At 43.3% G+C, this 25,811-nt stretch overlaps 1 protein-coding gene across 1 annotated transcript in view; it reads left to right on the top strand.

Moving 5' to 3' along the window:
- The window catches only part of LOC138669948 (protein argonaute-1), a 138,885-nt gene that overhangs the window by 70,937 nt on the left and 42,137 nt on the right, over window positions 1-25,811 (top strand). Inside the window, exons 2-3 of the mRNA XM_069756845.1 lie at window positions 22,786-22,969; window positions 25,618-25,738. Of these exons, the coding sequence (XP_069612946.1) occupies window positions 22,786-22,969; window positions 25,618-25,738 (305 nt within the window). The remainder of the gene's footprint in view (window positions 1-22,785; window positions 22,970-25,617; window positions 25,739-25,811) is intronic.

Genomic DNA, 25,811 nt, shown 5'->3' on the forward strand with positions numbered 1-25,811 from the left:
GTGATAACTTTTATTTATTACAAACGGTGGTCCCTGTTCATGGGTTTTTCTTCTTTTGTCCTTTCAAATAGTATTTTGACATACCTTAGGTAAACCCTGTTGTATTCTTAAGTCTATTTATGAATGCTGCCCTCCTGGTGTGTTCTTTTACGCTACAGGGCAAGTGGGAAGAGCGAGGCTAACCGCCAAATTTGACGCATCTTATAGATGCGCCTTTTCTGCAGCAGCTCAGAGCTGATGTTTTTAGCGTGGGGTGGGGGGGCAATATCCATGGCCTTTTCCTAGGCTATTAAGATCAGCCCGCAGCCGTCTGCCTAGCCTTTGCCGGTTAGATTGTATAGGGGGACCATATGTCAATTTTTTTTTTCTGGGGTCCCCCTATAAACTAGCCAGTAAAGGCTAAGCAAACAGAGTTGAGCTGATTAATAATAGCCTGGGAACCTTTATGCTCCTTCCCAGAATATTAATATCAGCCCTCAGCGGTCGGCTTTTCCTCTGCTGGTTATTAACCTCTTTCTGCCATTGGACGTACTATCCCATCCATGGGACCTGAAACCTAATTCCAATGGACGGAATAGTACGTCATATGCGATCAGCCGCGCTCACGGCTAGATATCAGCTGATTATCACAGATGACACCCGGCACTATGTGCCAGGAACAGTCACGGACTGCTCCCGGCACTTTAACCCCTGAAACACTGCGATCAAACAAGATCAGTGTTCCGGTGGCAAAGGAAAGCATCGCGCAGGGAGAGGGCTCCCTGCGTGCTTCCATGAGACATGAGACCCTCAGAACAACGCAATGTCATTGCGTTGTTCCAAGGGTCTCCTCCCTGCAGGCCCCTTGATCCAAGATGGCTGCGGCGTCCTACAGGGAGGCGGCTTGTCAGTGCCTGCTGAGAACAGGCACCAGCAAGCCTCCTTCACTGCCTGTCAGATCGCTGATCTGACACAGTGCTTTACATTATATAGTGTTGTCCCACCCTGGCACAATGTAAAAAAAAAAAGACAAAATTAACATGTGTAAAAATATTTTTTTAAAAATCCTAAGGCTAGGGTCACATTGCGTTATGTGACCGCGTTTAATGGACTACGTTACACCGCGGCATAACGCGGTGTAACGTAGTCCGTTAACGCCGCCATAGCCTGTAATGGCGAACGCATTGCTAGCGCACGCCCACATTGGGCATGCGCTAGCAATGTGCCGTCATTTGAGTGACGGATCGCGAACGCTGCTTGCAGCGTTCGCGGTCCGTTCCTCGCTAGTGCAGATCGGGGATCTGCGCTAGCGGGATCGGCTAACGCGATCCCCTTTGGGACATTGTGTTAGCGCGGTCCGTAGCGCTATGCGCTAAACGGACTGCCCTAACGCAATGTGACCCTAGCCTAATTAAGAAAAAATAAATATATATTTTTCCAAAACAATACATTTATTTATGTACCGTGAATAAAAAAAGTACACATTTTGTATCGCCGCGACATGACCTATAAAACTGTCCCACTAGTTAACCCCTTCAGTGAACACCATAAAATAAATGAGGCAAAAAACAATGCTTTATCATCATACCGCCATACAGCGTCTTCAGCAAAAAAAAGTTAGCCCTCAGAATAAAGCGATGCAAAAATAATTTTTTATATAAAATTTTATTGTATAAAAGCACCAAAAAATAAAAAATGATATAAATGAGGTATTGTTGTAATTGTACTAGCACGAAGAATAAAACTGCTTTATCAATTTTACCACATATGGAACGGTATAAACGCCCCACCCAAAAGAAATTTGTGAATTGTTGGCTTTTGTTCATTCTGCCTCCCAAAAATCATAATAAAAAGCGATCAAAATATGTGATGTGCACGAAAATGGTACCAATAAAAACGTCAACTCGTCCCACAAAAAACAAGACCTCACATGACTCTGTGGGCCAAAATATGGAAAAATTATAGCTCTCAAAATGTGATGATGCAAAAACTATTTTTTGCAATAAATAGCGTTTTTTAGTGTTTAACAGCTGCCAAACAAAAACACGCTATAAATATTAAATCAATTTCCCCTTTATCACCCCCTTAGTTAGGGAAAAATAATAAAATTTAAAAAATGTATTTATTTCCATTTTCCCATTAGGGTTGGGGCTAAAGTTGGGGTTGGGGCTAGAGATGGGTTTAGGGGTTGGATTACTTTTACGGTTGGGATTAGGGTTAGGGACGTATTGGGGTTAGGGGTGTGGTTAGGGTTGGAATTAGAATTGGGGGTTTCCTCTGTTTAGGCACATCAGGGGCTCTCCAAACGCGACATGGCATCTGATCTCAATTCCAGCCAATTCTGCGTTGAAAAAGTAAAACGGCGCTCCCTCCCTTCCGAGCTTTGCCGTGCGCCCCCACATATGGGGTATCGGCATACTCAGGACAAATTGGGCAGCAACTTTTGCAGTCCAATTTCTCCTGATACCCTTAGGAAAATAAAAATTTGGGGGGCTAAAAAATCATTTGGGGAAAAAAAAAAAGATTTTTTTATTTTCACGGTACTGTTATAAACTGTAGTGAAACACTTGGGGGTTCAAAGTTCTCACAACACATATAGATAAGTTCCTTGGGGGGGGGGGTCTAGTTTCCAATATGGGGTCACTTGTGGGGGGTTTCTACTGTTTAGGTACATCAGGGGCACTGCAAACGCAATGTGCGCCCGCAGATCATTCCATCTAAGTCTGCATTCCAAACGGCGCTCTTTCCCTTCTGAGCTCTGCCATGTGCCCAAATGGTGGTTCCCCCCACATATGAGGTATCAGCTTACACAGGACAAATTGGACAACAACTTTTGGGGTCCAATTTCTCCTTTTACCCTTGGGAAAATACAAAACTGGGGGAAAATAAAAACAAACATTTTCTGGAAAAAAAAATATTTTTTATTTTCACATTTCAGCGTTATAAACTGTAGTGAAACACTTGGGGGTTCAAAGTGCTCATCATACATCTAGATAAGTTCCTTAGGGAGTCTACGTTCCCAAATGGTGTCACTTGTGGGGGTTTTCCAATGTTTAGGCACATCAGAGGCTCACCAATCGCGACATGGGTTCCGATCTCAATTCCAGCCAATTTTGCATTTAAAAGTCAAACGGAACTCCTTCCCTTCTGAGCTCTGCCATGAGCCCAAACAGTGGTTTACCCCCACAAATCAGCTCAGGACAAATTGCACAACAACTTTTTGGGTCCAATTTCTCCTGTTATCCTTCGTAAAATAAAACAAATTGTGTCTGAAGTAATTTTTTTTTGTGAAAAAAGTTAAATGTTCACTTTTTTTTTTTTTTTAAACATTCCAAAAATTCCTGTGAAGCACCTGAAGGGTTAATAAACTTATTGAATGTGGTTTTGGGCACCGTTAGACAATGTGCACACACTTAGGATTTTTAGTGGTTTTTTTCCACTGTTTTCCGCCGAAAAAACGCTTACATAAGCATCCCATCACTTTTAATGCATTCCACATTTTTTGTGCACATGCTGCAATTTTTTCAGTGGTGGAATCTGATTCCGTAAAAAAAACGCAGCATGTTCATTCTTTGTGCAGATTTGCGGCAATTCTGCACACATAGGAATGCATTGTCCCCCCCATTTCCTTGTAGATTGTAAGCTTGCGAGCAGGGACCTCACCCCAATGTCACTGTTTAAATTGTCTTAACTTGTACTGAATTTATTGTCTGTACATGTCCCCGCTTAATTGTAAAGTTCTGCGGAATATGTTGGCGCTATATAAATAAAAATTATTATTGATCCGCTTACTTCCCACATGGGGCTATGCCCACCATGTGGATGTGGAAAGTAAGCGGATCATGTGCCGTTGGTACCCAGGGTGGAGGAGAGAAAACTCTCCTCCAGAACCATATACCTGTAAAAGAAATAAAAATAAGAAATTGTGATATTTTCACCTTCCGATGGCCCCCGCAGCCTTCCCGCTCCTTGCGATGCTCCCGTTCCCAGTAATGCCTTGCGACAATGACCTGTGATGACGTGCGGTCTCACATGATGCTACGTCATCTGGAGTCATTGTCGCGAGGCATCGCTGGGAACAGGAGCATCGCGAGGAACGGGAAGGCTGCGGGAGCCGCCGGAAGGTGAGAATATCACGATTCTTTTTATTTTTTTTTAATTATTTTTAACATTATATCTTTTTTCTATTGATGCTGCATAGGCAGCATCAATAGTAAAAGTTGGTCACACTTGTCAAACACTATGACAAGTTGGTCACACTTGTCAAACAATCAGTTTTCCAAGCGATGCTACAGATCACTTGGAAAACGCTAGCATTCTGCAAGCTAATTACGCTTACAAAACGCTAGTGTTTAGCGGGACTATGCATGCCAATTCTGCATGCGTATTTCCCGCGGCAGGGAGTTGCAGAATTGCCACGTAAATTTCCATGGCAGTTCTGCAACGTGTGCCTTAGGGGTGCAGTTTTTAGAATGGTGTCACTTTTGGGTATTTTCCATCATATAGACACCAAATTTCTGATCTTTTCACAAATAAACGCAATAAAGTATCATATGTGAAATTTTACCACTGTCATATGAAGTACAATATGTCACGAGAATACAATGTCAGAATCACCGGGATCCATTGAAGCGTTCCAGAGTTATAACCTCATAGAGGGACAGTGGTCAGAATTGTATAAATTGGCCCGGTCATTAACATGCAAACCACCCTTGGGGGTTAAGGGGTCAAAATTACACGGGAGCCCACGCAAATTTTTTTTTTTTCTTTAAAATTAAAAGTTTGGTTACAGCCTATGTACGTTCGTTCTGTTAACGCTCCTACATAGTCTGATGACAATGTGTGTGTATTTGTGTTTACTTTTTGGCTTGGTAATGAGGGTCTCTGGCTGACACCTTTTCATTACTAAACCTAGAACCTGGTGTCAATGACAGCTGCTGACACCAAGCCTTAATCGCATTACCCTGATGCTACTGCGTCAGCACGAAAAAGGTGGTGTTGAACCAAGAAATTACATCACAAAACTTTTTTTTAAATATCTTTTATTTGGCTCCAGAATGTTTTCGTTGCTGCACAAAAATGCATTCAAACAGACCAAAAACGTGGCAGAAACACTCGTTTTGGCGCAGCGTTTTTCCTTCCAAGAGATGCAGAAACCTTGCAGAAATTTATGCAAGCAAATACCCAACGTTCGCACATAGCCAAATAGTTCTCTGTCTGTTTTGCGATTTCCCTGCTGCCTCTATAAGCTAGTGCAGTGCTGTTGTGGTAGTCCACATACACCAGTGATATTGCTTGTTGTCGTCTGGTGCATTTATTTGCTTTATTTAGTACTATTAATATTGGGGAACCAATAAATTCTTGCTCACTTTTCTTTCCTACTAATAATGTACATTGTTTTTCATCAAAGATTCTCAATCTAGTACTTATAAGCAATCCTTGGAACACAATGTGCGACTTGTATTTTTCTGTATATTTGACCCTTGTGGATAAGAGTTTATGGGTAGTTACTTCATGAAGAAAGGTTCAGTATTGCATGAAATCTCTGAGAAGTGGGGGATGGTGTTCCCATTGGGTAGGCAGATGTCTTGCTGGCTGTCAGTGAGACATCTGCCAGTCTACAGCATTTAATTTAAAGCTATGCAATGCACAGAAAAGCTGTTGCCACACTGCAGCTTCAGATCATAGCAAGCCATTTAGTTGCACGACAGGTTTAATTTGTGAAAATCTTTGACCCTATATCTAACTTAACACCTAGGGTGTAGCACGATTTACCTTGGCACTACGTTGTATTATCTGAACAAACTAGGTCTGCCTTCACGATGCCTACTTAATTTGGTGGTTTTATGCCATATGCATCTTGTAGGCATAAAGATTTAGCGGTAGAAAACTTTAACTTCATGTAAGTTACAAGAGTGCTTAGTTTGTACAATTCCATAGTTGGATATTAAATACAGCATTATGTTTTCTATTAGGTTTTGTACAACTCCTTTATGCTTTGTAATAAAGCATTTCCATAGTAAAGCAATGTGATTTTTAAATACTGCATTTTAGTTAGAAAGCTTAATTTTGAGTCTGTTTAGCTTCTACTGCCTCTATGGATCATAGTGCATGCACTGTACAGGGTTGGCCATGTATATGGATACACCTAAATATAATGGGAATGACTGGTGATATCAATTGCCTGTTTGTGGCACATTACTATATGGGAAGGGGAAAACTTTTTCAAGATGGGTGGTGACCATGGCGGCCATTTTGTAGTCAGCCATTTTGGATCCAACTTTATTTTTTCCAATGGGAAGAGGGTCATGTGACACATCAAACCTATTGATAATTTCACAAGAAAAACAATGGTGTGCTTGGTTTTAACGTAACTTTATTCTTTCATGAGTTCTTTACAAGTTTCTCTTTGTTTAAAGCCATTGACATGTCGCAGAGGTTAACACGTGAGGAGCAGATAGAAATTATGTTGATGTCTGGTGAACGCAGTATGCGGGTCATTGCAGCAGATTTCAATGCCAGAAAACTGTCACCATTTCCATGTTACTTAGGTCTATCCATATAAATCGCCCACCCAAAAAAATTTGTCTCATCACTGAACATAATGTTCTGTGTAAACTGAGGGTCCTGTTCCAATTTTTGTTTTGCCCATTCTGCAAATTCAGCACATCGATCTGGCATCAGTCGAACATCCCTTCGGCGGATATTAGCTACTCACAAATGGCACCCTTACAAAATCCAGCTGCTGCAGCATCTCAACGAGGATGACCCAGAACGGCGTGCAGAATGGGGAAATTTGGAACGGATCCTTTTTTTCCAAAATTTGCCGCATTCTGCCTGACTGCAAAAAACTGATGTGTGAAAGTAGCTTTACAGACTCCACATCCCTGGCTTTAATATTACATTTGTGTTTAAAAGAAAAAAAAAAGTTGATCAACAGAGCCGAACACTGAGTTTTTCTATTCCTAGTGTGCAAAGTATTACACATGCATGTAGAAAAGCCGCGGAGACACCATCACGTGTTTCTCAACGCAAGCAATAAATAGCCAGGTCTTTCACCGGGAAGGGACAACCATGGGAAGGGCAGCATCCAAAAAGGAAAACCACCTATGCCAAAACATGGTATCCATCCACAGACGGCTGTTTCGGGGTATTTGCCCCTCATCAGTGTGGAGTAGGAAACTGGCTATTAGGAGCAGTGCCTAGTAAAAGGACTATAAACATAAGGATGAATGACCTCGGGGAGATCAAAACATCCAACACCGCGGAGACACCATCACGTGTATCTCAACGCAGTGATCCAGTACACTGCCCCCATCCCTTATGGGAAATATGCAAATGCACGTAGAAAAGTCGCGGAGACACCATCACGTGTTTCTCAACGCAAGCAATAAATAGCCAGGTCTTTCACTTTATGTTCTAAGTATTACACAGGCAGCCGGGACAGCCATCAGATAATGGCTTTGGTAGTTAGGACTGCCACTAGCCATTTTGGGGCCCCATACTGGCAAAATTTTCGGGGCCCCCTTGAGACTTCGCCCAGGAACCACCCCTAGAACCATCCACTATCCCACCGTCCTCTCTTGGAAAAACTCCACTTCTGCACCACATCCTCACCAATCACCCATTAACAGTTCCCATCAAACACCATTTCACATACATAACCATCAGCTTTTGTTTTGGCCCCAACATTTTTTTAATCCAACACCTCAAGTTAGACTCCTCTGGCTGGGCCCTACTTTACTGTAACTTATTAAACATTTGTTGAAATATCCAATACTCTTTAGGTATGCTTTTATTTTTCAATTTTTAACATGACCAATAATATTGCATACAAGGAACAAATACCGCCACACCACTACCAGACCACATATTACAGCCGCAATAACCGATTAATACCATATACAAGGATCATATACCACCACATCATGGCTGGACCACATATTACCACCACATCGTGACCGAATAATACCACATACAGGGGACAAATACCACCGCACCATGGCCAGACCACATATTAATTACCATCACAGTGACCGATTATTACAATACTGATCATTAATAGTAAAGCACAATACTAATATCACCGTAAGTGACATTATACACAGGAGATCTGCACTTAGTATTACCTGTACACTGACACTGTATACCAGGGGTCCCCAACCCGTAGCTCGCGAGCCACATGTGGCTCGCCTGCTCCAGGCATGTGGCTCGCCGACGGTCACTGAAAAAAGTCCCCAAGGAGCCGCCCCGCCGGCTGTAATACCCGCCCCGCTGCGTATAATACCCGCCCGCCACCTGCTCCTGCTATGTGGGGAAAGGAGCCGCCCCGCCGGCTGTAATACCCGCCCCGCTGTGTATAATACCCGCCCGCCACCTGCTCCTGCTATGTGGGGAGAGGAGCCGCCCCGCCGCTTGCAATACCTGCCCCGTCCTGCGTCAGCGACTGCATTCACTCCTGCGCAGTGGAGCGGGTCACTGTGATCTGTTAGTCGCACAAAGTCTCGCGAGACTTCACAAATCTCGCAAGACTTTGTACTGGACTGGCCGGGTTCCTGCACCATTAATCGCTGCAATGTCCGGGTCTGTTTGACATTCAGATACCGGTACTTCACATGCTCCTGGACTCCATATTATGTGCGCTGGCCTCCAAATGTACAGGGAGCCGCATTATCTCTGGAGCCTGTCACATGACCACCAGTCGCAAAATATTAGTTTATGGCGCAGGGTCACCGGTAGTTTCGTTGGATGTAAATATAATGACATTACCTATCCTGTAGGATTCCGGGATCACAGACAAGACGTCTGCATTTCATATAATCTCATCACCCCCCAATATCCAGTGCTGAATCGCGTATTAGGCTACTTTCACCCTAGCGTTGTGCACTGCACATCGCTATGCGTCGTTTAGGAGAAAAAACGCATCCTGCAAAATTGCTTGCAGGATGCGTTTTTTCTCCATTGACTAATATTAGCGACGCTTTGGCTACTTTCACACTTTCGTTTTTTGCAATACGTCGCAATGCGTCGTTTATGGCAAAAAACGCATCCTGCAAAGTTGTTTGCAGGATGCGTTTTTGCCCCATAAATTAACATTAGCGACGCATTGCCACACGCCGCAACCATCGTGTGACGGTTGCGCCGTGTTTTGGCGGACCGCCGGGAGCAAAAAACGTTAAATGTAATGTTTTTTGCTGCCGACGGACCGCTTTTTCCGACCGCGCATGCGCGGCCGGAACTCCGCCCCCACCTCCCCGCACCTCACAATGGGGCAGCGGATGCGCCGGAGAAATGCATCCGCTGCACCCGTTGTGCGGCGCATCAAACGCTAGCGTCGGAATCTCGGCCCAACGCAATGCGACGGGCTGAATCCGACACTAGTGCGACGGTTGCATCGTGTTGCGGCGGACCGTCGGCTGCAAAAAAAACGTTACATGTAACGTTTTTTGCAGCGTTGTGTCCGCCATTTCCGACCGCGTATGCATTGTGGCTCTCAACCAACTTTCATAGCGGAATGTGGCTCTCAAGGTAAGAAAGGTTGGGGACCCCTGCTGTATACTATGATCACTGGTGACATTATACACAGGGTCTCTGTATATAGTGTCATTACCCAGATGGAAAAAGATGATACTAAGGTCAATAGTATTCAAAAAATAACACATTTTATTAACCATTACATAGACATTGGTGAAGGGGCATGATAACACAAGACACTACTGCCACATGTGTGTCGTGCAATCGCGCGACAAAACTGGACACACCAGCAGTGGTAAATATTATAATCCCATGTTACCATATAAAAAGTCACAACAAATAGAATTAATTACAAGGTATATAGGAGACAATCTAAAAGGGAAATAACTTGCTGCTAGAGCCTAGACTGCAACACCTACCATTCCCATAGTAAATTCAGACTGCCAAACAAACTGTCTGCAGGAGTGTAGTCATAAGAAATAATAAGACCATAATCCTTACCAGCAGTGAGGCGCAGTCTGTATCCAGGAAGGCGCGCACCCACCCCTCAGTGTACAGGTAATACAGTGATCACTAGTGTCATTATACATAGGAGCTCTGTATATAGTGTCGGTGTACAGGTAATACAGTGATCACTGGTGACATTGTACACAGGAGCTCTGTATATAATATACAGTGTGTAGTGTGCATATACATGTAATGCACTGACTCACCAGTCCTTCATATTAGCTTTTCATCTTTATCCTTCATCTTCGCTTTTCATCTTCATCCAGCATAGATCGCCATCACTTCTTCCAGCCAGGATTTGTCTCTGCAGGAAATAAGTTATCTAGAGCACCACTTGCAGAGCACATTACTTATTCTTTTCCCAACTTCTACACTACACCAGATGACAAAAAAAAAGGCAACATAGTATCGCTCTGCACAGTAACAGGACCCCTCCATTGAAAACGGAATACTCAAAAAATAAAACTCCTCACTGCAGTAATTGTATCCCTTAATTAGCCCCTACAGTAATATCCACAATCCTGGCCACCTTTTGTCTCATTCCGGGCTCCAGCCACATGTTCTCCCATCCTGCCCTCATGAGTATCCATTTTGTCTCCATGTGATGTTCCATCCTGCCCAATATCTCCCGATCCTGACCCACTATCTCCATCCTTCCCCATGATCCTATCCCATCGTGCCCTATGTTCCGCCATCCTGCCATCGAAACATATTGGGGCTTGCCACTTTCAATTAAAAAAAAAACGCTCTCTCCTTACCTGGCCGCAGTCGAACAGCAACGTCCCCTCCAGGCATTTCAAGCGCAGACTCGCCGGCGAATGACAATGTCAGCTGCCAGCCTACTATTGGCTGCTTGCTTTTAACTATTGCCGTGTGGGCTTGCATGGCAATAGATTTTAACTAAAACTGTCTGACACAGGTTCAGTTACTGCACGGACACAATCCTGCAGCGGAAGCCGGTGAGCAGAAGAGGGGGCCCCATAAGCCAGTAATGCCCTGATTGCGGCCCTGCACATATTACAACACACAGCCTATACACACTGTATATACAGAGACTCATAGAATATTAGAGTTGGAAGGGACCTCCTGGGTCATCTGGTCCAACCCCCTGCTCAAAGCCGGATTCACTAAATCATCCTAGACAGATGTCTGTCCAGCCTCTGTTTGAAGACTTCCATTGAAGGAGAACTCATCACCTCTCGTGGCAGCCTGGTCCACTCATTGATGACCCTAACTGTCGAAAAGTTTTTTAATATCTAATCTGTTTCTCCTCCCATTCAGTTTCATAGCTTCCCTTGCTTCTAGTCTTTCCTTGAGCAAATGAGAATAAAGATGATCCTTCTACAATGTGACCGCCCTTGAGATATTTGTAGATGGCTTTTAAGTCTTCTCTCAGTCTTCTTTTTTGCAAGCTGAACATTCCCAAATCCTGTAAACGTTCCTCATAGGACCTGGTTTGCAGACCAGTCACCATTCTGGTCGCTCTTCAGTGAACTTGCTCCTGTTTGTTGATGTATTTTATAAAATGTGGTGCCCAAAACTGGGCACAGTATTCTAGATGAGGTCTTACCAAAGAGGCAATAATGACTTTATGTGATCTAGACTGTATGCTTCTGCTGCATCACACTGTTGACTTATGTTCAGTCTGTGATCTATTAGTATACCCAAGTCTTTTTCACATGTGCTGTTGCTTAGCCCTATTCCTCCCATTCTGTATATGCTTTTTTCATTTTTATTGCCCAGATGTAGTACTTTGCATTTTTCCCTGTTAAAAATCTTTCTGTTAGTTGCTGCCCACTGCTCCAGTTTATTTATATCTTTTTGAATCCTCTTTCTCTCATCTCTAGTATTAGCTATCCCTCCTAGCTTTGTGTCATCAGCAAATTTAATCAGTTTACCCTCAATTCCTTCATCTAAATAATTGATAAAGATGTTGAACAGTACAGGGCCCAGGACCGAGCCCTATGGTACTCCACTTGAGACATTCTCCAACTGGATGAGCAGCCATTTACGACCACTCTTTGGGTCCGATCACTAAGCCAGTTATGAATCCATCTAACCGTTACCTTGTCCATTCCATACTAAGTCATTTTTTTCAATAAGGATTGTGTGAAATATTTTGTCAAATGCTTTGCTCAAGTCAAGATATGTTATTTCTACAGCATTTCCCTGATCCACCCAGTCAGTGATTCTGTCATAGAAGGAAATTAAGTTAGTCTGACATGACCTATTGGTTACAAACTCATGCTGACTCTGTTTAATCACTTCATTCTTATCAAGGTACTTACATGCATGTTGTTTAATAATTTGTTCAAAGATCTTTCCTGGTATAGATATCAGACTCACCGGCCTATAGTTCCCTTGAAAATGGCAACAACATTTGCTCTTCTCCAGTCTTCTGGGACTTCTCCCGTTCTCCATTATATACTCACTCTTTTCTTCATCATAAAGGACTGGAAATTGGGTTATGTAGTTAGGAATCAGCAGTGCAGGGAGCCCTCTTGTCAGCACTGCACGCCTCCCCCATCCCGACTGCTAAGCAGCTGGAAGTATTACAGGAGGGAGGGGGCTCTTGTGTGTAAATAGCAGCCATACAGGAGAAAGTGCTTTCATGTTTCTTCCCATTCCCCTGGAATGTTACTCTACTGCCCTCTCATCCCCTCTCTCCAGTACTGTGTAACCTCTCTCCTCAGCAGCTTCTCCCATCACCCCTCTCCTCAGCAGCTTCTCTCATGACCCCTCTCCTCAGCACTGTCTCATTCCCCTACATACCTGGCTCCACCCACCTCTTTCCTTTCTTGCTTGTTGTCATGGATTCTGTACACACAGGGAAATCTGACTGACTGCCCCTGGGAACCGGTGAGGAGAAGTAAAAGAGGATGGGCCCAGACTGGGTCACACTCTGCCAGTGTGTCTCAGGCAGGCTGGTCCCCTCCTTTGCTTCTCCTCCCCGGGCACCTTACACTAGTAAGGGTAGTAATGCTCTGATGGCGGCCCTGTTGGTAATAATATGGGAATTGTAGCTTGTTTTATTAAATTATGGGAGAATCTAGTGAACCAATAAGTGATCTTGGTACCATGATGACATGATCTTTGTATTTGATTCTTAAAGGGAAGGTGCTACCAGTCTTCTTGTATTTTTTTTTTTTTTTTTTTTTTTTTAAGCTTAAAATAGTAATTAAAATGTATTAATGCAATGTTTGCACTGTTTGCAAACATTTCTATATGAAAAATATATGTTTTCTTATAAATATATATATGTACCACTAGTGGGAGCATTTTCCGGTTTAGACCTCAAGTAGCTATACACTGTGTGCAGAATTATTAGGCAAGTTGTATTTTGATCACATGATACTTTTTATACAGGTTGTCCTACTCCAAGCTGTTCAGGCTTGAGAGCCAACTACCAATTAAGTAAATCAGGTGATGTGCATCTCTGTAATGAGGAGGGGTGTTGTCTAATGACATCAAAACCCTGTATAAGGTGCGCTTAATTATTAGGCAACTTCCTTTCCTTTGGCAAAATGAGTCAGAAGAGAGATTTGACGGGCTCTGAAAAGTCCAAAATTGTGAGATTCTTGTAGAGGAATGCAGCAGTCTTGAAATTGCAACACTTTTGAAGCGTGATCACCAAACAATCAAGCGTTTCATGGCAAATGGCCAACAGGGTCGCAAGAAGCGTGTTGGGCAAAAAAAGCACAAAATAACTGCCCATAAATTGAGGAAAATCAAGCGTGAAGCTGCCAAGATGTCATTTGCCACCAGTTTTGCCATATTTCAGAGTTCAACTTTACTAGAGTAACAAAAAGCACAAGGTGTGCGGTACTCAGGGACATGGCCAAGGTAAGGAACTTACCAACTTTGAACAAGAAACATAAGATAAGATTATCATTTATTTATATAGCACCATTGATTCCATGGTGCTTTACATGAGAAGGGGTTACATACAAGTTACAGATATCGCTTACTGTAAACAAACTAACAATGACAGACTGATACAGAGGGGCGAGGACCCTGCCCTTGCGGGCTTACATTCTACAGGGTTATGGGGAAGGAGACAGTAGGTTGAGGGGTGCAGGAGCTCCGGTGTTGGTGAGGCGGTAGCTCCGGTATTGGTGAGGAGGCAGCGGGGTCAGTGCAGGCTGTAGGCTTTCCTGAAGTGGTGGGTTTTCAGGTTCCGTCTGAAGGATCGGAATGTGGTTGATAGTCGGACGTGTTGGGGCAGAGAATTCCAGAGGATGGGGATATTCGGGTGAAGTCATGGAGGGGATTAGGTTAGGAGCGAATAAGTGTGGAGGAGAGAAGGATGTCTTGGGAGGACCGGAGATTACGTGAGGGAAGATATCGGGAGATTAGTTCAGAGATATATGGAGGAGACAGGTTATGGATGGCTTTGTAGGTCAGTATTAGTAATTTGAACTGAATACGCTGAGGGAATGGGAGCCAGTGAAGAGATTTGCAGAGGGGGAAGCGGAGGAGTAGCGAGGAGAGAGATGAATTAGTCGGGCAGCAGAGTTAAGGAGGGACTGGAGAGGTGCAAGGGTGTTAGCAGGGAGGCCGCAGAAAAGGATGTTGCAGTAGTCTAGCCGGGAGATGATGAGGGCATGCACAAGCATTTTAGTATATTGACGGTTGAGGAAAGGATGGATTCTGGAGATATTTTTGAGCTGGAGGCGACAGGAGTTGGACAGAGCTTGGATGTGCGGTTTGAAAGACAGGACAGAGTCAAAGGTTACTCCGAGGCAGCGGACTTCCTGTACAGGGGAAAGAATGATGTCGTTGATTGCGATAGATAGGTCTGGTAAGGAAGATCTATGGAATGGAGGAAAGATGAGGAGTTCAGATTTGTCCACATTGAGTTTTAGGAAGCGAGAGGAGAAGGAGGAGGATATGGCAGATAGACACTCTGGGATTCTGGACAGCAGAGCGGTGACGTCTGGGCCAGAGAGGTAGATCTGAGTGTCATCAGCATAGAGGTGGTACTGGAATCCATGGGACTTTATGAGTTGTCCCAGGCCAAGTGTATAGATTGAGAAGAGTAGGGGTCCTAGAACAGAGCCTTGGGGGACTCCACCAGAGAGAATGTGGGATGAGGAGGTAGTGTGGGAGTGGGAGACGCTGAATGTGCGGTTGGAAAGGTACGAGGCAATCCAGGATAGGGAAAGGTCTTTTATGCCAAAGGAGGAGAGGATCTGTAGTAGGAGGCAGTGGTCAACTGTGTTGAAAGCAGAGGACAGGTCTAGAAGGAGGAGTACAGAGTATTGTCCATTAGCTTTGGCAGTAAGTAGGTCGTTAGTGATTTTGGTCAGGGCTGTCTTAGTTGAGTGATGGGGGTGGAAACCAGATTATAGATTGTCAAAGAGCAAGTTAGATGAGAGGTGGGAGGAAAGTTCAGAGTGGACGTGCTGCTCCAGGAGTTTTGAGGCGAATGGGAGCAGTGATATTGGGCGATAGCTGGACATACCAGTTGGGTCGAGGGTCGGCTTTTTAAGGATAGGCGTGATTGTGGCATGTTTGAAAGCAGAAGGGAAGGTGCCAGAAGTTAGTGATAGATTGAAGAGGTGGGTTATGGATGGGCTAAGAGTGGTGGTGAGGTTGGGGAGGAGGTGGGATGGGGTCAAGCGCACAGGTGGTGAGGTGCGATTTGGAGAGGAGACAAGCCCCCTTTCAGTGATGTTGGATAGAGAGGTTATGGGGTTTGGGCATTGGTCTGGTATACAAAGGGGTTGTGAATGAACAATGAAGACTTGCCTTGTCTGGTCGATCTTATTTTTAAAGTGTGTGGCAAAGTCCTCAGCAGAGATGAGGGAGGTAGGAGGGGGCGGAGGAGGGAGTTAAAGGTTTTGAATAACTGTTTGGGCAGAGCGCTCCACACTGACTGAGACGCCAGCAATCTGGAGGTGGGGTACTGGTATGGGCTGGTATCATCAAAGATGAACTTGTGGGACCATTTCGGGTTGAGGATGGAGTGAGGCTCAACTCCCAGACCTACTGCCAGTTTCTGGAAGACAACTTCTTCAAGAAGTGGTACAGGAAGAAGTCGGTATCGTTCAAGAAAAACATGATTTTCATGCAGGACAATGCTCCATCACATGCCTCCAACTACTCCACAGCGTGGCTGGCCAGTAAAGGTCTCAAAGAAGAAAAAATAATGACATGGCCCCCTTGTTCACCTGATCTAAACCCCATAGAGAACCTGTGGTCCCTCATAAAATGTGAGATCTACAGGGGGGAAAAAACAGTACACCTCTCGGAACAGTGTCTGGGAGGCTGTGGTGGCTGCTGTACGCAATGTTGATCGTTAACAGATCAAGCTACTGACAGAATCTATGGATGGAGGCTGTTGAGTGTCGTCATAAAGAAAGGTGGCTATATTGGTCACTAATTTTGGGGGGTTTTGTTTTTGCATGTCAGAAAAGTTTATTTCTAATTTTTTTGCAGTTAAATTGTTTTAGCTGGTGAAAATAAACAAGTGAGATGGGAATATATTTGGTGTTTATTAAGTTGCTGACATCACAATTTCCCTCCCCTTTTGGATGGTCAAATATCCCTGGGGCGGAATGAAGAGTAGCATCACAGGGCAGGGCCAATTTGTGGGTGACTGCCCTGTGATCTGCTATCACCAGGAGTTACTGTCTCCCCCTCTCTCTCAACACCCCCCCCCCTTCCGCCATCAGTCTCTCTCATCCAGATTACATGATTCTCTCACCCCCCCTCCACAATGCCTGGCCATTCACTGCAGACCCCCAGCTCCTTATCTTACATTATGAAGGGATTTATCACAGCTCCTGCCCAGCAGCTGACCGCTCCTGTTCCAATAATGCTAATGGTACACTGTTCCTCCTTGATGTTTCTGCTATTCTGCCTGTACTTTTCTCCTCCTGCATTTTGCTCCCATCAGCCGTTATTCTAGGATCTGTTCTGTTGGAAGCAGTACTGCTTATTAGTGATGGGTAGTTCATGAGTGAGGCCGGCGTCACACTTGCGAGTTTTACGGACGTAAGAGCGCAGAAACTACGTCCGTAAAACTCGCAAAAAATACGGCACAATTATTCTCTATGCTCCTATCTGCCGTATTTTACTGATCAGTATTATACGGCTTTCTACGGCCGTAGAAAATCGCAGCATGCTGCGTTTGTCACCGTATTGCGCAAATAAAACATCAATGAAAGTCTATGGAAGCCAGAAAAATACGGATTACACAAGCAGTGTGACTTGCGAGAAATACGCAGCGGTGTTAGAGAGAGAAGCCGGTAATTCAGTGCGGTGTACAGTAAAATCACACATCACACTGACAGCTTCCAGTCCAATAGGTAGAATAAATGTGTACACATAGAATAGGGATATATATATATATATATATATGTCAGTGAGACACATATATGTGTATATATATATATATATATTAATATTTATTCCAGCGCTATACAGCTTGAAAGCCGGTAATTCAATTACCGGCTTTTTCTTTCTCCTTCCTAAACCCGACATGATTTGAGACATGGTTTACATACAGTAAACCATGTCTTCTCTCCTTTTTTTTTTTTGCAGATTCCACACTACTAATGTCAGTAGTGTGTATCTGCAAAATTTGGCCGTTCTATCTACTAAATTAAAGGGTTAAATGGCGGAAAAAATTGGCGTGGGCTCCCGCGCAATTTTCTCCGCCAGAGTAGTAAAGCCAGTGACTGAGGGCAGATATTAATAGCCTGGAGAGGGTCCACGGTTATTGGCCCCCTTGGCTAAAAACACCTGCCCCCAGCCACCCCAGAAAAGGCACATCTGGAAGATGCGCCTATTCTGGCACTTGGCCACTCTCTTCCCATTCCCGTGTAGCGGTGGGATATGGGGTAATGAAGGGTTAATGCCACCTTGCTATTGTAAGGTGACATTAAGCCTAATTAATAATGGAGAGGCGTCAATTATGACACCTATCCATTATTAATCCAATTGAATGAAAGGGTTTAAAAAAAACACACACACATTATTAAAAATTATTTTAATGAAATAAAAACAAAGGTTGTTGTAATATTTTATTTAACGCCCAATCCAATCACTGAAGACCCTCGTTCTGTAAAAGAAAAAACATAATAAACCAACAATATACTTACCTTCCGCAGATCTGGAAAGTCCAACGATGTAAATCCTTCTGAAGGGGTTAAAACATTTTGCAGCAAGGAGTTCCGCTAATGCAGGCTGCTCCTTGCTGCAAAACCCCGGGGAATGAAGCTAAATATAGGTCAATGATCTATATTTAGCTTCATTTGCGGTGAGGCGCCCTCTGCTGGCTGTTCATACATCGTGGGAACTTTTTTTTTTTAACACATGGATCCCTTGTATAGGCGTATATCGGTTTGGCAAGCCTGCGATAAAAACACGCAGTACGGCTGCCATACGGATTACATACGGAGGATGCCATGCGCAAAAAACGGTGACACACCCTGCCTACGGAGGAGCTACGGACCACTATTTTCGGGACTTCACAGCGTATTACGGCCGTAATATACGGACCGTATTTGCATACGCTGAGTGTGACGCCGGCCTGAGTAGTTCAAAATGAACTAATCTTCAGAGTGAACTAGTTCATCTAGTTCACCATCCTGACAGAGATTAGTTCATTATGAACTAAACAGCAAGTGGGAGGAGACAGAGTGATCCCTCACACAGCTCCTCACACTGAAGATCCCTGGTCTCACACTTGCTCTTTATAGCTCCTGATGCTGGAAAAGAAGGTAGTAAAACACTATACCACACATCAAATAGTAAATACAAATATAATAGTAACTAGATGGCAGCCCGATTCTAAAGAATCGGGAGTCTAGAATCCATATATACTTTATTCAAATGTAAGAATAATACAATTAATAAATAATAGTAAGAAAGAACAAAAATAATAGGCAGTATATGGAGAAAACACCAAACAAAAGTTCAAAATTGGTGTGAAAATGTCACTGAACCACTTCACAACTAAATATATATAGTTTTGGTAAATGGTATTATCATTTTTTTGACGAAATTCGGCAGGAGCTTGAAGAGCAACGTCACTGGGCCCGCCTCCACGCAGTAGAAACTTGCTGTGAGGTAAAAATTCAAAAATCACACCAAAATGGCGGGCGGAGTGTGTCACAGTACGGCACGTTTCTGATTGGTCGCTCGCAGCAGGCGGCAACCAATCAGACACTGGACACTGTTGACGTCACTTATCTCCGGACATTAGCTCCGGACATTAGCTCCGGACATTAGCTCCGGACAAAGCCACGGAAGTTGGCACAAATTGCAGGAAGTAGTATTCTAGGCAATTAATCTCCGGACATTAGCTCCGGACATTAGCTCCAGACATTAGCTCCGGACATTAGCTCCGGACAAAGCCACGGAAGTTGGCACAAATTGCAGGAAGTAGTATTCTAGGCAATTATATATTAGATAATAAAAACTGAAATTGTACAGCAGACAGACACAGCTCATGTGTGTATGAGAGAGAGTGTTCTGTGGTGGTTCATGCCCCTCACCAGTCTTTGTGATCAGATCCACCTCCTGTAGAGGATCAGCCTCAATACAGAACATCTAGTTCAGCAGTTCATAGTTCATTTAGTTCACAGGTCACATGACATGATGCATTTCCTATCAGCTCCTCACAGGATAGGGTGGAGAATTATCAGGCTGTCTAATAGGAAGATTTTCTTTGCCCCATAGCAACCAATCACAGGTCAGCTTTCTGATACTGCAGTAGTGCAGTGCTCTGCCAAGTGAAATCTGAGCTGTGATTGGTTGCTATGGGCAGCAAAAGATCCATTTACTGTGCGGCAGCTTGGTAAATCTGTAGTTCGGTGTAGTTTCACCACATCTCTTCCTTTTGCCTCCTACTGCAGTGGTGTGAAATGAATACTGTGACTGCTCAGTGCTCAATACCAGAGACTGCAAGTGACCATAATGTGTGCAGATAATACACTGAAGAGAAAGAGGAGCCAGGTATGGAATCATTTCACACTTAGGCTACGTTCACATTTGCGTTGTACGCCGCTGCGTCGGCGACACAACGCACATAAAAACGCACCAAAACGCTGCATTTTGCGACGCATGCGTCCTTTTTTGCCGAAATTTGGACGCAAGAAAAATGCAACTTGTTGCGTTTTCTGCGCCCGACGCTTGCGGCAAAAAAGACGCATGCGTCGCACAACGCATGTCCATGCGTCCCCCATATTAAATATAGGGGCGCATGACGCATGTGTCGCCGCTGCGTCGCCCGACGCAAACACGCAAAACACTAATGTGAACGTAGCCTTAGTGGAGATCAGAAGAAAGCAAAATGTTCCTACTGCTCAAATGTGATAAGTGTAGCTTGCGGTTCTGTGGGTAATCTGTCACGCCATTTAAATAATATTAATAATAATATATATTTCACAAAGAAATTACTAACTTGAATAAATAACTTTTGAATTTTTTTCCTCCAGACTGAGTACCCCTTTAACAAGAGTTTGTTATGTAATGATCAGATGTATTAACTATTTCTGATCATTTTAACAAAACTATAACTCATCCTAGGAGCCACAGCTTCTGTGTAATGAACTAGAACTGATCCATCTCTTCTCAGCAGAATCCAGAGAAATACTGAACTAAATGAACTAATCTTTTGAACTAATCTTTTCAGTGAACTAGTTCATGGTGAACTAATCACCAAAATGAACTAGATTTCCCATCACTACTGCTTATGTTAGCAGATCCGAGAGCTCCATGAATATGGCAGCAGAACACTCCCACTACTGTGAATTGTGCAGCCCACAGAGTCGTACCCAGTTCACAGCAGTGACCATTCTATTTCAATAGATAGGATTGGAGTCCGTCTGTTATCTCCTATGACCATGGAGTGCCATGTTATGACACTGAAAGTGTCGTGCTGCAACTGAAAGCAAGATGTCAGCCCCCAGTGCCTTCACTCCTACAATGCAATCAAAACTTGGTTATAACAGCATGTTATGCTACATTACATTGATTTATTAATGATCTACAAACGCGGTACCTTCCCTTTTTAAGTACAGATCTAAAAAAAAATGATAAAATACTGTATTAACAGACTTGAAATTATTTTTCGCACTTCAAAATCAAGGTTGGTCTTTTACTGATTAGAATGCCTTTAATTTTATTATGTATATTTTTTGCTTTGATATTTTAGTGTTAGCCTTGCGTTGTCGAATTGTATTACCACACATTTCAGGAAATTATATGAACACACTTTAATCTTTTAGTTGACGTGTGCACTAGCCTGGCTTTACCCCATTATAATTTGTCAGTAGCAAGCTTGATTTTTACAGAACAATTAGATTTTCACAGCAAAGAATTCAGGCCGTCTGGTGTCCAGTGAAGCGAAGGTGAAGAAGCTCATGTGTGCGTGCCCATAATTGTTGAAATTGGAAAAACAGCTCAGAAGCCCCTTGCAGGGTTACCATGGCACATTATGATGATGATGCAGATCTTTGGCCTTCTATTGCAAGAATTCAACTAAAATCTAAGCCACTGCGCAGCCCCCTCTCGTCCTCCCAATAGTTTTTCTATCTAAAGGCTGACCACTAGCCAATGCACCATAGAGCCCTCTGATTTAGTTGGTGTGGGTTCTGAAAGCCCATCCAGAAGGATTTCCATTTCTCCTCAAATATGTAGTGATTTTATTTTAGCTCTTGAATTTTACTAGGTTAATGATCATACAATATTGAAGTATCATATAGTTATAGTTAATATTCTACAATATTAGGGTAGCATGGTGGCTCAGTGGTTAGCACAGCAGCCTTGCAGCGCTGGAGTCCTGGGTTCAAGCCCCACCAAGGACAACATCTGCAAGCAGTTTGGGCGTTCTCCACATGTTAGCGTATTTAGGGAATTTATATTGTGAGCCATGACAGCAATGATAATGTGTGCAAACTGTAAAGCGCTGCGGAATATGTTAGCGCTATATAAAAATAAATATTATTATTATTATAATATTAAAGTGAGCAACTTGGAGCAGGTTTGCCTTACATTTCAGTGATCAAGTAAAAAATACTTTTTTTTTTTTCTTTTTTTTTTAAATGCCACTCTTGCCCGTAGTGGTGTTTGATCACTCAGCTTGATTGGATGATGCAGCCAATGGAGACGAGTGGTTGCATCATGTTCTAATTTCAATTTGTTCTTTAAAAAGTGACCATCATTATGTATGTTTTTCATAAATCAATAGTACACTTGACAATATAAAAATTTGCAATATACCTTATTAAGGATATCCACTTTCTTATCCTGATCTGATCACTCAATCTCAGTTCACAGGTAAAATTTTGTCTTTAGAAAATTTAGATTTTCCCATTACTGGGACAGGAAGCGAAAGCGGGTGCTCATACAGTTCTATGGAGAACTGTAACTGGTTTCAGAAGAACTTGCAGTGAATGTCAGTGTCTACCTCTAGCACCTTCCTTCTCTCTCCTCCCTTGCTCCCATAGAATTTTAAAAGCACCAACTGTTATGTAATGGGAAAATCTGTTTTTACTGAATACAGATTTTTACCCAGGAATTGTGTGACAAAAAAGTCTAAAGGTGAAAGAAGCAAACTTCTTAGGTAAGATATATTCTAAAGCTCCTTATTGTGATTTGTACTATTGATTAATGAAATAAAAATTATAATGACGATTACTCTGTCATACATTTGGTATAGATCAGCCTGTAAGGGTTAGGAGAAAAGGGTAGGAGAAAATGTTTGTTCACTTGTGCTTAATTCACCCTGAGAATGTAAATGTAGAGTATCTGCTAGCCATTGTACATGTAATCCATGTGTGTATTTGTTTTTTGTTTTTTTCCTCCCAACAGCCCCAAGTGGGCTTGTTCCGCCATTGCAGCAAGTGTTCCAAGCCCCACGTCGTCCTGGAATTGGCACAGTTGGGAAACCAATAAAACTTCTTGCCAACTACTTTGAAGTGGACATTCCCAAGATTGATGTCTACCATTATGAAGTGGATATTAAGCCAGATAAATGTCCCAGGCGTGTCAACAGGTGAATGTTAAGAAACACTTATGTAGGAGATTGTAATATGATGGCTATGCTATGCAGTATACACGACAGAAGATTGTGCAGCCTTTGTTTCATAATAGTGCCTGCCGTACTTCTGGTATTATACAGTTTTTAAACGTTGTGTATATGGAGATAATTTTTGAGGGTACTAACCAGTGCATTCTGGGAACAGCCCTCAGAACCTCCTGATTTGGATATGCTCTAACTCGGTCACCTTTAGTCACTTAGATCCCTATACCAGCCCATATATTCTGCAGTCACTTAGTTCCCTGTACCAGCCCATATATTCTGCAGTCACTTAGATCCCTGTACCAGCCCATATATTCTGCAGTCACTTAGATCCCTGTACCAGCCCATATATTCTGCAGTCACTTAGATCCCTGTACCAGCCCATATATTCTGCAGTCACTTAGATCCCTGTACCAGCCCATATATTCTGCAGTCACTTAGATCCCTGTACCAGCCCATATATTCTGCAGTCACTTAGATCCCTGTACCAGCCCATATATTCTGCAGTCACTTAGATCCCTGTACCAGCCCATATATTCTGCAGTCACTTAGATCCCTGTACCAGCCCATATATTCTGCAGTCACTTAGTTCCCTGTACCAGCCCATATATTCTGCAGTCACTTAGTTCCCTGTACCAGCCCATATATTCTGCAGTCACTTAGATCCCTGTACCAGCCCATATATTCTGCAGTCACTTAGATCCCTGTACCAGCCCATATATTCTGCAGTCACTTAGATCCCTGTACCAGCCCATATATTCTGCAGTCACTTAGATCCCTGTACCAGCCCATATATTCTGCAGTCACTTAGATCCCTGTACCAGCCCATATATTCTGCAGTCACTTAGATCCCTGTACCAGCCCATATATTCTGCAGTCACTTAGATCCCTGTACCAGCCCATATATTCTGCAGTCACTTAGATCCCTGTACCAGCCCATATATTCTGCAGTCACTTAGATCCCTGTACCAGCCCATATATTCTGCAGTCACTTAGATCCCTGTACCAGCCCATATATTCTGCAGTCACTTAGATCCCTGTACCAGCCCATATATTCTGCAGTCACTTAGATCCCTGTACCAGCCCATATATTCTGCAGTCACTTAGATCCCTGTACCAGCCCATATATTCTGCAGTCACTTAGATCCCTGTACCAGCCCATATATTCTGCAGTCACTTAGATCCCTGTACCAGCCCATATATTCTGCAGTCACTTAGATCCCTGTACCAGCCCATATATTCTGCAGTCACTTAGATCCCTGTACCAGCCCATATATTCTGCAGTCACTTAGATCCCTGTACCAGCCCATATATTCTGCAGTCACTTAGATCCCTGTACCAGCCCATATATTCTGCAGTCACTTAGATCCCTGTACCAGCCCATATATTCTGCAGTCACTTAGTTCCCTGTACCAGCCCATATATTCTGCAGTCACTTAGTTCCCTGTACCAGCCCATATATTCTGCAGTCACTTAGATCCCTGTACCAGCCCATATATTCTGCAGTCACTTAGATCCCTGTACCAGCCCATATATTCTGCAGTCACTTAGATCCCTGTACCAGCCCATATATTCTGCAGTCACTTAGTTCCCTGTACCAGCCCATATATTCTGCAGTCACTTAGTTCCCTGTACCAGCCCATATATTCTGCAGTCACTTAGATCCCTGTACCAGCCCATATATTCTGCAGTCACTTAGTTCCCTGTACCAGCCCATATATTCTGCAGTCACTTAGATCCCTGTACCAGCCCATATTTTCTGCAGTCACTTAGATCCCTGTACCAGCCCATATATTCTGCAGTCACTTAGATCCCTGTACCAGCCCATATATTCTGCAGTCACTTAGTTCCCTGTACCAGCCCATATATTCTGCAGTCACTTAGATCCCTGTACCAGCCCATATATTCTGCAGTCACTTAGATCCCTGTACCAGCCCATATATTCTGCAGTCACTTAGATCCCTGTACCAGCCCATATTTTCTGCAGTCACTTAGATCTTTATAGCAGCCCATATTTTATGCTTTCAAATACATTAACTCCAGCAAGTGGCTGGTTACTGGCTGCCTAATATCGTACCGCTCTGTGGCCCCCTGGGTGTTTGTTATACAGTGCTGTTTAGTAAGAAAAAAAACCTGATGCTGTTTTAAAGGGAATCTGTCGCTAGCTTTTTGCCAGCTAGTCTGAGAGTAGCATAATGTAGACAGAGACCCTTATTTTAGCGATGTCACTTACTGGGCTGCTTGCTGTCGTTTTCATTAAAATCCTGCGGAACAAAGAAAAACAAAACAGGAATCTTCTCACTAGTGAGTAGTATACGTAGTACTCCATATTCATGAGCTCTATATAAACCAGTCCTCCCCACTGATTGGCAGTTTTCTGTCTATGCACAGTGTACACAGAAAGCTGGCAACCAGTGGTGTGGGCGAGGTTGTACATAGCTCAGAATTTAGAAAACTTCTAGATCTGCAGTAAATAAAATGGGGATTATATAGAAACTGCAGAAAGCAGCCCAGTCAGTGATACATTGCTGGAATTGGGTTCTCTGTCTCTACATTATGCTGCTTATTCTTATTTATCTTATAAATTGTCCCTAATCCTGGGAGCGGTTTTATGCTTTCAGGGAAGTTGTTGAATATATGGTTCAACATTTCAAGCCACAGATATTTGGAGACCGGAAACCAGTATATGATGGAAAGAAGAACATATACACAGTCACAGCATTGCCTATTGGTCATGAACGGGTAAAGCCTTCCATTTCACTTGGGGAGCCATCGGTTATTACATAAGATGATGTGGCTACAGCTTCATCCTATA

The sequence above is a fragment of the Ranitomeya imitator genome, chromosome 3 (assembly GCF_032444005.1).
Source record: "Ranitomeya imitator isolate aRanImi1 chromosome 3, aRanImi1.pri, whole genome shotgun sequence".
Lineage (NCBI taxonomy): Eukaryota > Metazoa > Chordata > Amphibia > Anura > Dendrobatidae > Ranitomeya > Ranitomeya imitator.